A 12936-nucleotide genomic window follows, 5' to 3' on the forward strand; every position below is an offset into this window, starting at 1 on the left:
TATTACTTTTTTGTTCTTGGCCTGTGACTGGATCGGGACACACATAACAGCTACCAACGCTGTGTGCACGCATGTGTTTTGTTGTTGCTGTTTTTTAATCTGGAATATTTAACCATGATATCTTCAAAGTGCAATTGTGTCATACATTCTCACACGCTAATAGATTTCAAAGATGAAGAGCTTTGCTGCTTTACATTTAGTCATGCCTTCATCTATAAATTTATGGCAGTATTATGGTTTAATGAATTGAACAAGTCCCAGAACAACAACAGAAGTGCTTTTTTGTTTGAATTTAGATGCTGCATACTTTGCTCTTCAAACGAATAATAAAACCAATATGTTTCTTTAGCGGTAGGCTTCAGACTAACTTCATCTCACATTACTAATCAAGTACTCGAGGATATGTGTGCATACACATGGGGGTGTGCGCTAAGAGGCACTTCCAGGCACGGTGCTGACATAGGCTGAACATTCGTATTCTGATAGTGGTAGGCAAACCTCTGAGAACAGATGGAGCAGAGTTCAGCACAAAGGTTTAATCCTATCAGGATGATTCCTGTATGGCCATCTGGATAATCCGGCGCACACATTCAGTGCCTGTTAAAAATACGGCGTAGGCCAAGATTAGCATCAGAGATTTTCCACTAGACTTGTTCATATTTACTTCATGATTTTTCAGGCTCCAGAAAATTGCATGACGGAGCAGCCTGTGATTGTGAGAGAAATCAGGCAGGGAATAAGAACTCTTAGGGTACTTGAGTTTTCCTTAGAGTAACCGGATTACAGGCATTCCTTGTCTCTGCCACAACTGCTTTGCATTTCTGCATCGGCTGTTCTGTTTCTGAAAGTCCATTACTGCAAGGTCTCTGTTGTGGGCAGACTTTCTCAGTTCTGCTGAACAAAGAGACTTCAGCTAGGAACTAATTTTAGTCTGGGCTCCTGTTTCTATCCAGATGAAATAAATTGTTTGCTGTAGAATCTCCTCTCATAGGCGAACTTCTTACTTTAGTGCTATGTAATACAATAGGGGGCTCGTGGCTTACTTTGGGGGTTAGATGTAGGTTTAATCAGTACTAATATTTAGTTTGGGGTGGAGACAATTTAGATTTAGGTGGAACTCTGTGTTTCATTTACAATAATTTCTATGTATTACATAGCATCTCTGGCTAAATCTTGCCAGTGTGGCCATAGCATTCCTGTGTGCCTCTGAACACTGAGACTTGCTGTTGTGGCTCTCAGGATGCTGGGACTGTTACACCTTGGGAGCTTTTGTCTTATCCTGTGTTCCACCTCTGGAAAGATTTACTGTGAGAGATGCACAGTTTTATTAAGGAATATAAAGAAGAATTTTTTTTCCCAGTTTGCATGAGATATTACCCCAAATTCCATTCTGCATCCTCAGAAAACAGGGAATTTATCCAAAGTAATGATGAAACAAAACGTGAATTTAGAAATACTGCCCACCTGCCTTTCTGCCAGGTTGAGATGCAGCAAAACAGTAAGTCACAGGGCTCATGTTAATCGAATCCCATCCTATAAAAGGCTTTTCTGGTTCAGGACCCCAATGAGCAGCACTGAGGGACCAGGCAGTTAGTAGGGTTTGGGGTATGCGAGCTATGCGATGATGTTTGTTTTGACATACTTTTAGGGTTGACTTATTTTATGCATTTTGGTCTTCCATTTGCAAGGTTGGCTTCATTCTCACCCAAGAATTGCATCAGTGCAATTATTTTTAAACTTTAGTGCACTTAAAGAGATGCAGTCTCCTTTCTGGACGTGCTTATTGTTTTTAAAATAGTCATATTGGCTTAGCAGGGCCCTGTAACTTTATCAGCGGAAGATAAATCAATAGGAAGAAGTTGAAAATGAAACAAGGGATATAGGATTTTTTTCACTGTTTTACTAATGCAGCTTTTAAAGCACACCTTCATATAAAGCACTGCAATCCTATGCATATATCACACCATAGTGCCCTACATGCTTTCAGCGTCTTTCAGGAACAAAAACTGCTCCTGACCCTTTGTGAGTTGTTCCCCCATCCCTTGGATTGAAAGTGAGCTGCATTAATTTGGGAGCCTGTTGTGAAGTATTTTGTGGGGACAAAACATGCCCATCCATCCCTGATAGAGGAACATACGCTGCAGCAGTCACCTAGTCGGCACGTAGGTCTTTTGCCAGTTGTGGAGATGGAAGCACTGCCAAGGTTTTATGTGCCCTATGTGATATTTTTGGGTGCTCTATTTCTCTTCCTCATTCAGTGTGCGTATGTCCCTGGCATAACCACACTGCCCAAGGTAACAGAGGGGCACCCTGGAGCTGAAGAGCTGCTTCAGTGCTATGCATGGTCCCAGCCAGCCGCAGCTGGCATTTTGTGGCTGACTCAGAGTAATAATCTTCTCACTTTGGGGCAAAAAATGATGAATGCAAAAATTATAGCTTGAAATTGGCTTGAAATTTCTTTTTCTTCCTTTCAAATAAATTTTGAGATGCAAATCTTGTTCTGAAATACAAAGTCAGAACGCTCCGTAAAAGAATAGCACAATAGAATTATTAGACTTGATGTAGCATATGTATTTCAATAATAAGTATATATATATTATTGATATATGTATATATTTTGGCTGAAGCTGTATGTTGAATAATGAAATCTTCAAGTGTTTTTGCAGCAGTACATTTTTTTCTTGGAGAATTTATTATTCACCAAACAAACATGACAGAAGTTCCTTTTGGAGGTCAGGTTTTACTGACTGGCTGTGAGATGCTCAGGCCTCGCACTGCTTTATTAATGTTTGGAAAGCAAGAAGTACCTCCAGAAGTCAAAACCAAACAAATGAACTTCAAAACTTCCTCCGTTACGTGAAAAGAATGAATGAACACGCAGCTCTTGCAATTATATGAGATTACAGTTATTATTTTTTATGGCAATGTTTTAAGTAAGTAAAACACAGAACAGTTTGGGGCTGGTTTATTTATTTATTTATTTTTAACATACTTTTTATTATTCAGGATTGCCTCCATTTTCCATGCAATCATTTTTTCAGGCAATGGTCAACAACTGAAAGCTTTGGATGTTCTGAAGGAAAGCACAGAGGATTCAGTGAAATGCATCTTTGCTGGCTGAGGCATCAGCAAGGATAAAAGAGGCAATGGCTTAGGTGTTGAAGTGGGATATTATACCAGGTAATTTACATTTTCAATTCCCATTGATGGGAACTGAGCATCCAAACTGTTAGGGAGAAAATCATAGCCAATACCTGTAACTTCACTTCTTGAAAGCAGAAACAAAGGCAACCTTCCCTCCCTCCCCCCCCACCTGGAGGGATTGCACCATGCATGTATTTTTGGCTCGGTGATTTCACCCAGTGCAGGCGTCACAAAACAAGAGGGAGGTTTCCATTTTCAGCAGGGTGTTGTAATCTTTAAAGCTTGCAAATGGTAAGTCCCAAATATCAAGATGCTACGAGGAAGGGGCCGTGGGGCAATACATCCTCATGCCTGCATTGCATAAAGCTGCATGAGTTATCTCCTCGGGAGGGAAACCTCTGTTACCCTGTTTCCTGCACAGCAGCTGCTTATTGTCAGGAGAGAATAGGAGAGAGAGCAAGCTGTGGTATGGAAAAGGAAAGCAGGAAGATCATCACTTTATTAAGATAAACAGCAAATGCATTGTTTAGCTTAAGAATGGAGACTTAATGCTCTGGTACAATATGTAAAAAAAAAGAAAACAACACAAACCTGCTGCAGTCCCTTTCCATGAAGTGCCAGTGACAAACCCTTTGGGTCTTGTGGACTTCTCCCATGTAGACCTGTATGGTAAACTTCAGTTGCTTTTCACTGCTTGTGCTGCATACGGCTCCACTCTGGACTGGCCGTGGTAACGTTGCATTGGCACACAAGCTTGGTAGAGTTCATTCTTTTTCAGTGTGCTTGAAGTAAGTCAGCAGCAGGTAGCTACTGCTGCTTAATAGGAATGAGGAACTTATTTCTGAAAACAACAAACTATGAAACCATCCCTCCAAAAGCAAACTCAAGCCCCCCCCCCCCCCCCATCTCGTTCCTTTTATCAAACTGAAACAAATCAGAAAATGATTTTCAGTCTTGGGGAAAAAAAAAACAAACACAAAACCACTTCCCCCATATATAACCTACATAAATCTATAATTTGAGATGTGTTTTTCTTCCATTTTTAAGGAGTAACACCTTGCCAAACTAGCAACATTGATCAAAAAGGCCTTTAGCACTCCAACAAGTGTCCATCAGATGTACTCCAGTGTACACCTTCAGCTCTTGATGCCATGGGAAAGGAGTTTAGGCTCAAGTCGTTTGTGAGCGCTGCCTTGCTTAGAGGTGCAACCTCTGTGTGATTTCAGGGGTACCTGAGGCTAAATCAGACAACACAGAAAAGCTGTAGAAATCTCAGAGTTTGTACTACTACATCCGTGTGAAATGGGAGAACCCATTTCCATATTCATTACGTAGCTCTTGACAGCTTTGCTCAGAGCTTTGCTCAACTGCCTTAAACATTCAGTTCTTTATTCCCCAACTTCTTCAGCTGGGCTTACAAACACTTAAGTGGTTTGCTGAAACACAACTTGAATTTCAAGTCATGGTTTTGAGTGCTTAATACTGATTTGTCTTGATCTGAAAATGGGTAGTTTGGTGAAAGTGGTTAACAGGTTGCAGGATCAGACCCATAAGCTGGGGCTTAATCTGTGGCTCATGCATTTAGTTAGCCTGGAATCGTGTTTGATCCAAGGGGGGGAAAAAAGATAAAAAATTAAATTTAACTCCAGTACTTTGTCTAAGATGAGTTATAAATTCTCTGTTTCTCTGGAATCCCAATTTTAACTGGCTTTATGCAGCTTTCCTTGCATGTCACAATAACCCCCAAAGAGAAGAAAAATAAAAGCATGTACCTCATCGTTTAAAATCCTGTTGTGATGCAGGAACTGTTGTCAGAGCCTCATCTATGGCATAATGGAGAATGAAACCACACTTCATGATAAAGACTGCAGGCGAGGTCATTCTTACAGTCACTAGCACAAACTGGATATTAATCATAGCACAAATACATTTCAGAAGCTAAAGAAGAGCAGTCCCAGAGCCCTGCTGATAGCTGTGCATCCCACTAATTCACCTCAGTGGAAATGTACCTCTGAGCTCAATTAACCCCTTTCCCAAGGCCACCCATAAACTTTGTGGTAAATATGTTTTTTTTTCCCCTGCCTCTGTTTTCTATCAGTGGAATAGATCATTTCTGTCGGGGGATAAAAAGCTATCTCTGTTCATAGATGTGGGTCCCTCATTATGGATCTAATGAATGTTTAGGGGGGACTTGTACCAGTAGCTCATTGAATTGATGGATTCGGATGCTCAGCTCCTATCTCTAGTTGCTGTTTGAGGCAGGTAGCTGTACCCAGAAAGAGGGATCTCCTCATACAGTTGCCTGCACACAAAGTCGGTTGCTGAAAGTGTACAAGAAGCTATGGGATGTTCTTACTGTTGCTTTGTTATTATTGTTATTAGTATTATTAAGACTGTTATTATTCTTTCTTCCAAGCATTGTTCACAGGCAAATTGGAAATGTGGTAATTAGGCCCTGACTGGTAACGTAGCATTAGTGTCCTGAGCCAAAGTTCAACGCTCTGAAATGAAATTTAAACCAATTAATCTGTTAGATTTTTATCGCTTGTCCGTGTTTTCTCAGCAATTCCCTCAGCACGCGGCCTTTGATCAACTCTCATACAAAAGCTAAAATGTGTGCCTGCTGCTAGCAAGATGGGGCTGACATTAACATGGCACTCATAAAACAATCAGAGCAGTGAAGCCCTCAAACAGACAGGGCATAGTAATATTTAATAAAAGCGCACACATAATCTTGAGAATTAGCATTTTGTGCCTTGCAGTACCTTTGGGAGAAGAGCTTTTATTTGTGGAGTGATCATTATTATAACAAAGAAGAGCTACCTAATAATTTCCACTTTAACTCTGCAATATGCCACGAGCATTTCTGAACCATTATGCTAAACTGTGGAGGGGTAATCATTTTATTGTCACCGTTTGAAGGAAGAAAAATCCCCTGTATATGTGTAGCTAGGGGAGCATAGGAACACTGGAACCCACTGGTACACACAGCACAAAACTTTTCCCTTTTGCTCCCATTCTGCTGAGTTGGTACCTATCACCCTTTGTATGGATGATGGCAAGATTTTGTATCAGGAACGTTTCAGTTTTGCAAGTAAAATCTTTTTGTTGTTGTTGTTGTTCTACAGAACTCAAATTTGATGTAACCTTTTTCTCCATTTGTTTTTAGAACAGCATTTTAGAAACGATGCCCTGGTGTTACCAAATGTCATCTGATGCGATGATGTTTTGAAACAAAATATTTTGTTTTTCTTGGAAACGTTAAGAGCTTTATAGCTAATTTCAGATGGAGATTCTGGGACTTTGCTCCTAAAATGTTCTGTACTTCGATTTCTCTTGAGACCAAAAACAAAATGTAGAAAAGTTGAGGTTCGCAATGAAAAGAGGATTCTGCCCAGCTCTGTTTTTCTAGGGTTGCACAGAAGTAAACACCTTCCAGACAGCACTTTGAAAGTTGCCAGATGATTAACAGAAGAAATATGAAGAGCTGAGGGCTTGAGCTGACCAGACGTGTGTACCTGAGGCATAAATAGAGCTGAGGTCATAGCACTGCCATCCTCCTGATGTTTCCGCTGGTGATGCTGGCAAATGGTACCCGATTCTTCCATCCTCCTTCCTGGTGCTCCATGGAAAGGGTCTGGAAGTGCAAAGAATTTAGTAAGATCAGCGTTCCAAACAACACCAGCTGTCACAAAGTGGTCATTGTGTAAATACGTTTTATGTCTCCAAAAACAAGCAGCAGTCTGAATGCCTCCGTCAGCATGTCGCCATCAGGCATCCTCAGGTTGCAGCCATCAGTATGGCTTAGGGACATGATTTAGTAGGCAGTATTGGTGGTGGGTGAATGGTTAGATTAGGTGATTTTAGAGGTCTTTTCCAGCCTTGATGATTCTATGATTATATTTGCCCTCGGTGGTGGTTGAGTCCCTAGAGGACGTTTAGATGATGAACTAAAGAACGTGGTTTAGTGGGGAAATATTGGTGGTATGTGGATGGTTGGACTAGGTGATACTGGAGGTCTTTTCCAACCCTGGTGATTGTGTGGCTCTATTCTGTGATTCCTTTGTGGGGCAGCACCTTCGTGTAACCCTTCCAATCTTTACAGAGATGCGCATTTTAGGGAAAAAGGTGGAGCTTTTCCTCCTCAGAGGAGATGTCCTGGGCTGTTGCCAGCAGATTCATCACAGTGCAGCATTTATGAAAGATAAGAATCAAACACACAAGACAGCACATGCAGCCTTGCACCTTGCAGTAGCTATCACAGCAAAGATCACAGACCTTCGGTGTGGACTGGCAATGGCACAACAGTGTCTTGCATTCATTTTAAAGATGAATTGATTCTATAGTTTTGAAGCCTGCATATGTTTTCTGTTAATGGGTTATGGTCTCAAACAGTTTTTATTCACTGGTATTTGGGAAAAAAAAAAATGTTGCCTATAGTCTTTAAAGCAAAGTAGCTCGTTCTCTAACACATGGGAAAATGGTTATCTTTGGGTTTTATGGTGGTGTGTGTGTCCACAATCAACTGGAAATAGTAGAAAGGGTGTAATTTGGAAGTGATTTTATTTTTTATTTATGGAAAGGTTTGATTCTGTGAAAGGGCTGGATGGCATTTTGAAAGGCTGCTTTCACTGTAAACCCATTGCTGTGAGCTCAGCTGAAAGGAAAGCATTTGGTTTTGGACTTTGCAATGGTTTTATGCACATTTTTATGCAAGTAACCTGAATCCAAATTAAACATATTGGAGTTACCTCTGTGTGCGCGCTGCATTTTCATGATGGTAACGTTAGGATGTTTCTTTTGTTAGCTCATGTAAAACTTAATGGCTGTGCTCTGCCAAGTTTGAAGCAGAGTAATGATTTTTTTTCAGCATGTGCGTGTTTGTGTTTTTCACTGGTGCTGGCATCCCCACCAGCTGAAGTAGTGGAAAACTTTGTGCCTGACACTTACAACCTTTAGTAGGTGGGAACAGGGTCTGTTTGCTCACCATGAATGCTCTCCATTGCTGGTGGTGCAAGTCTGCAGCAGAGTCCCCAGAAACACTACTAAGGGTGACTCACCAGCTCCCTTCCCAGCTCCCTCTCGTGCTGCCTGCCCTGCCCAGGAGCTGAAGGAAGGCATTAACTCCAACCAACCAGAACCTCACTAGATAATGATAAAGATGCACAGTGTCTCTTTAGCACTTTGGAACATTTTAAGGCATACTTCTGTGAATTAATGAAATTACTGTCCTTATGTTTAAAGCAAAGCAAGGCAAGGGCTGTGACACCACTCAGCAATGTTAAGTAATTTGTAGGTGCAAGGATTTTATCTTGGGTTGTGTTAATATGCGGGTGACTTTCGTACTTCCCGCTTTCCTACTATATTCTTCTTTAACAAGTCTATGAAAGCTCTCTGTTGAGTATGCCAGCAAATACTCAACGTTACAAATCAAACAAGCAGCTCCACCAGCCTTCTGACCAAGTGACAGTGGACAACCAATTGCCAGCCACTTGAAAGAAGAGGTTTATGTGCAGGTATATACACAGCTAATGAAGTCATGTTGACTGATGCCTGAATGACACTGTAGCTGTAGTGCAGGCAGTGGCAGCCTCCCTTGTGCTTTCCATGGAGTCAGCCTCTTCTCTGAGCTCAGGAGTGCTTCACATCAAGAGGAAGGAATGTGTCTTTCCAGCTCTAAGGCTGACTGGTGGAGTTTTGATGATCCTTAAGGTATCTCTTTCTCGTGGCTAATGAAATTGCTCAGATATCCCTTTTACTTAAAGCAGTATCTAAGGGTGTGGGGTCATAATTCTCTCTCCTGTAGTTTTAGCAAGGAGAAGTAGGTGGCATTTGTGTTGGAGTCATTTCTTTTCATCAACCTACACAGCCAACCTGAGACTCGACAGCTGAGAATTAACCAGGTCTTTTTGGCTTACTCTGGTTGTTTATACAGTAGTGTTATTCCATTGGGTTCAACACGTTTAAATTCTGATGTACTCCAGTACTGCAGTGGAGCAGAATCAACCGTGGATGTTTTTATTGCCCTACTGCACTAGTATATAAAGCTGACAATGCTTCTGCTTTCATAGTCTTAACACAGATGATCTTACACCTAGATTTGAGCTTACTCCTTTAAGTTCTGCTTGAGTTTTCAACATCCCCTCAGGAGGCACTTAGTACATGTGTTGCCAAGAAAGTGGCTCATGAAAGTGGTGACAGACTCTATGAATAAGGCGAAATGCATTGCACACACTTCTTAATTACCCAGTAGACACAACTAAAGTGGAGTGAGGAGGTGGCAGGATGGTGGTTTCTGGTTTTGTGAAGTGTTGTTTTTTTTCCCTGTAGTTGCTAAAGCATTAAGCAGGGCAGGGTGGTTTAATACCAGAACAACCTGGATCTAATTGCAAACGACTTAAAGAAATGCTGAGGGTTACACCCTCTGCTTTTTTTTCTTTTAGCCATTATTTTCCATAGTATTTCTGGGAGTTTCCTTGATGAATTCAGGTTATGTTGGATAATAAAGTGAGCTCATTGAAGGTTGTTTTATTAATTCAGGCTTTCTTCATTTCGTGTACAAAAAAGGTAGAGATTTGTTCTAACTTCCGGTTAGTCTCTGTTCATCATGCAGTAATGTGTTATTTATCTGTCTATATTTATATATAAAATATATTATCTTTTTGCTGTGGATGTAGGTTTATAAAAGTTACTATTATTATTATTTAATGTGGATAACAAACCCAAACAAATTAATTAAAAATAATGTCCAAAGATACAGTTGGAGGTCATGCACATCTACTGAAAAGAACACAATTGCTGAAATCTTTGTGTTAGCAAGGGGGGAAAAAATGAAAGCTCCTTTTATTTTATTTTTCTCAAGTCTTCCATCATTAAAATCTGGTTCTAACGGCAGAATACTTCTCTTTTTCATGTGTGTTGAAAAGCAGCTACACCATGTATCAAAGCCATCAGTCCAAGTGAAGGATGGACTACAGGAGGTGCCACTGTCATCATCATAGGAGACAATTTCTTTGATGGGTTACAGGTCATCTTCGGCACCATGCTGGTTTGGAGTGAGGTAGGTGTTGTCTGAATGGTAATGTCTAATAGCTTTGTCTAGCTTACAGCTAGCCTGTCCTGTTTCTATACCACATGCTAAATCAGCAACAAATGTTTAGATGTGAATCGTTTCCTCATTCAATTTTATGTAAATAATTAGTCAAATGTACCTGTGGCAGAACTACACGATAGCCAGGGGAATTGCGTCTCCTCTGGCTGGCTCAGAATTTTGCTCAGTATCTCTTTCTTTTTCCCCAAGAAAAGGAAAGGATAAATGTCTGTGTGAATAATTCTGCGTTTAGCACTACAATAGCTGGAGGCCCACAGGAAACAAACGTTTAAGTGATCCTGCATTCCTGGGAAACCAGCTGCTTGTAGCTGCAGCTCAACAGAGTGGAGACTGCAGAAATTCAGCACCTCTGAATGGCATGTCCTGAAAGTGTACATTCAGTGTTGTACCCACATGAAAAACACAGCCTTATTATATATCTTCCAGGGTCCTATACAGCTTGAGTAAATCTGCCTTTCTTTGCTTTTCAACCATTTTTACTGTTGCTTCTTCTCCTAGCTACTTAAGTCCTCTCTTTTCAATACAATATTAGACACAGTCTGATATTCCTCAAAAGTCTGTGGAATGTCAAGTCCCAGGTAGCACCACCCAATGGCCACTTGTGTGTGCAGGTGGAGTTCCCATTGGCCTCATTGGCATGGGAAGGCAGCTCAAAGAATAAGTTTTGCCTATATGGCTTTTTGAAAGAATATTGGAAGTTTTATTAATAAAACAACAGTATTTCTAGGAGTGTAGTGCTGAAATAAGCTAAGAGACAGACCTGCCTTTCCAAACTGAACTTGCTCAGTGACATGAGGAACTTCTGATCCTTTGCCTTATATCTTACAGATATTAAATCAATATTATAGCTTAATTAATATCCAGTGCATTCTCCCCACTGATTCCATTGCACATATGGCAGCATTTATTCTGTATGAAGAGTGTCCTCTAATGTCCTTCATGGGCTTTGTGGGTTCTCTCTCTATCTCATTCTTCAACTTGAGGACAAGTGTGGATGAAAGGGCATTCCAGAAAAGGAGATATTTTAAATGAGCCCTATTCTGAAACCCTTATGTGATCATGAAAGTGCCCCCTGGGTCCAGTGTGAGCATTTTGTGTGTAAAGATTGAAGCCATTACGGCTACAGACATTTTAAAAGGAAAGGTGAAGAGGCTGCGAGGAAATTGCTCTGGTTTTGGTACTGCAGAATTGGATCTTTCATTATAAAGCTCGATTCTGTTTATTAGTGGAAGCCATTAATTGGCAGATTCTAACCCCAGGTAAGTGAGTGCTGGTCAAAACATTGTTGATGGTGCTTACAAATCTTTGTCATGAAATTAATAATGCTATAGATGGGGCCCAGATCAAAGTCAGTTTGTTGCTGTGAATGCTGTAATGGGCTACAAGTCAGCTTTGAGTCAACCCATGAGAATGATAGAAAGTTCTATAGGGGAAAAGAAATTATGTCTAAAAGAAGCAGACAAACATGGTCAATAAGTACAGAAAGGCATCAGCTGTCCAAATAACCCCAAGTGATGTTGGTGTATAAATAATTGGAATTACACACACCAGCCACATACAAAGTACAAAACAAGTTCTTTCATTTGCCTTCTCACATCTAAAAATGTCTGGCATATTTCAGTAGCCAGGAAGAACATTTTTGCTTTACCTTAATAGTGTGGACTTGTACTACCTATTTTCTGAATATCAAGGCAGTTTTTAACCTGGAGCAGGCCCATCCCAAGCTGCCAGTCAGACCTGGTTTCAAACAGCTTATTTTGTAATTGAATTCAACAAGAATTCTGAGTTTCTCCCCGTTGTTTCATGGATTCAAATAACACACGGTTTTAACTGGGCTGCATAAAATCTAAACCGAAACTTGACAGGAGGAAACTAAAGGAAAAGAATGAGTGTTGTGAAGTATGTTCACATGGATTTGTCTAGGATCACTTCAAATTGTAATTGCGGGTAGTTTGGGGGATGAGGTCTAAATTAAGTATCATTTTGCCACAGACTTTGCATAGGACCTTGGGCAAATCACATAATCTGCTTAAAGTTCAATTCCTTTTCTCCAACACCGTAATAAGATTAGTCACCTTCTTCAGAGAGGTGCTGGGAAGATAATTATCATAAAGGTCCTATATTACTCAGATTTTATTATAGCAAAGCCCATGTAAGTACCTGAGATGCGTGGATATTTAAAGTATAAATCCTGCCACTATTGAGAAGCAAAGTTAAAAACCCCAAAAAACATCGTTCACTTTAAGGGTGTGTTTGTTGATGTCAAGCAGCATGTGTTATAAATAATTTGAAGGGTAAATAATATATTTTTAATTTATTTTACATGTATTCAAGTTTTGTAATTGAAATATTTATATGCTTGAAATGGAGTACGCTGTTTAAAAAAAGGAGGTTTAAAATGGTTTCTGAAACACGTATTTATTATTTAAACATATATTTTAGCTGTAAACACTCTAACATAATTACAACCTTTCTCAGCCAGGGAGAACTAAATAAAAACTTAATTTGTCACATTAATTTTGTGCAGAAATGCAGATACCCTAAGCCAGTGGGTGCAATTAATCCTTAACTTCCATATTACTTTATAAAAATGACTTTAAGAGCCCTTGATATTTTTAGAATACAGCAAAATGAGCCATCTGATGCCTGTTTTTTTTTTTTCCAAGGGACTTTCATAACTG

At 40.1% G+C, this 12936-nt stretch overlaps 1 protein-coding gene across 9 annotated transcripts in view; it reads left to right on the plus strand.

The window, feature by feature from the left end:
* EBF1 (EBF transcription factor 1) overlaps positions 1–12936 on the plus strand; it is a 252247-nt gene that overhangs the window by 178298 nt on the left and 61013 nt on the right. For 5 of the 9 annotated variants that reach the window (XM_072347977.1, XM_072347975.1, XM_072347970.1 and 2 more), the window contains exon 9: positions 10071–10204. In XM_072347977.1, the coding sequence (XP_072204078.1) occupies positions 10071–10204 (134 nt within the window). The remainder of the gene's footprint in view (positions 1–10070; positions 10205–12936) is intronic. The other 4 variants (XM_072347974.1, XM_072347976.1, XM_072347971.1 and 1 more) reach the window with 1 other exon arrangement.

This window comes from Excalfactoria chinensis, chromosome 13, assembly GCF_039878825.1.
Source record: "Excalfactoria chinensis isolate bCotChi1 chromosome 13, bCotChi1.hap2, whole genome shotgun sequence".
Classification (NCBI taxonomy): domain Eukaryota; kingdom Metazoa; phylum Chordata; class Aves; order Galliformes; family Phasianidae; genus Excalfactoria; species Excalfactoria chinensis.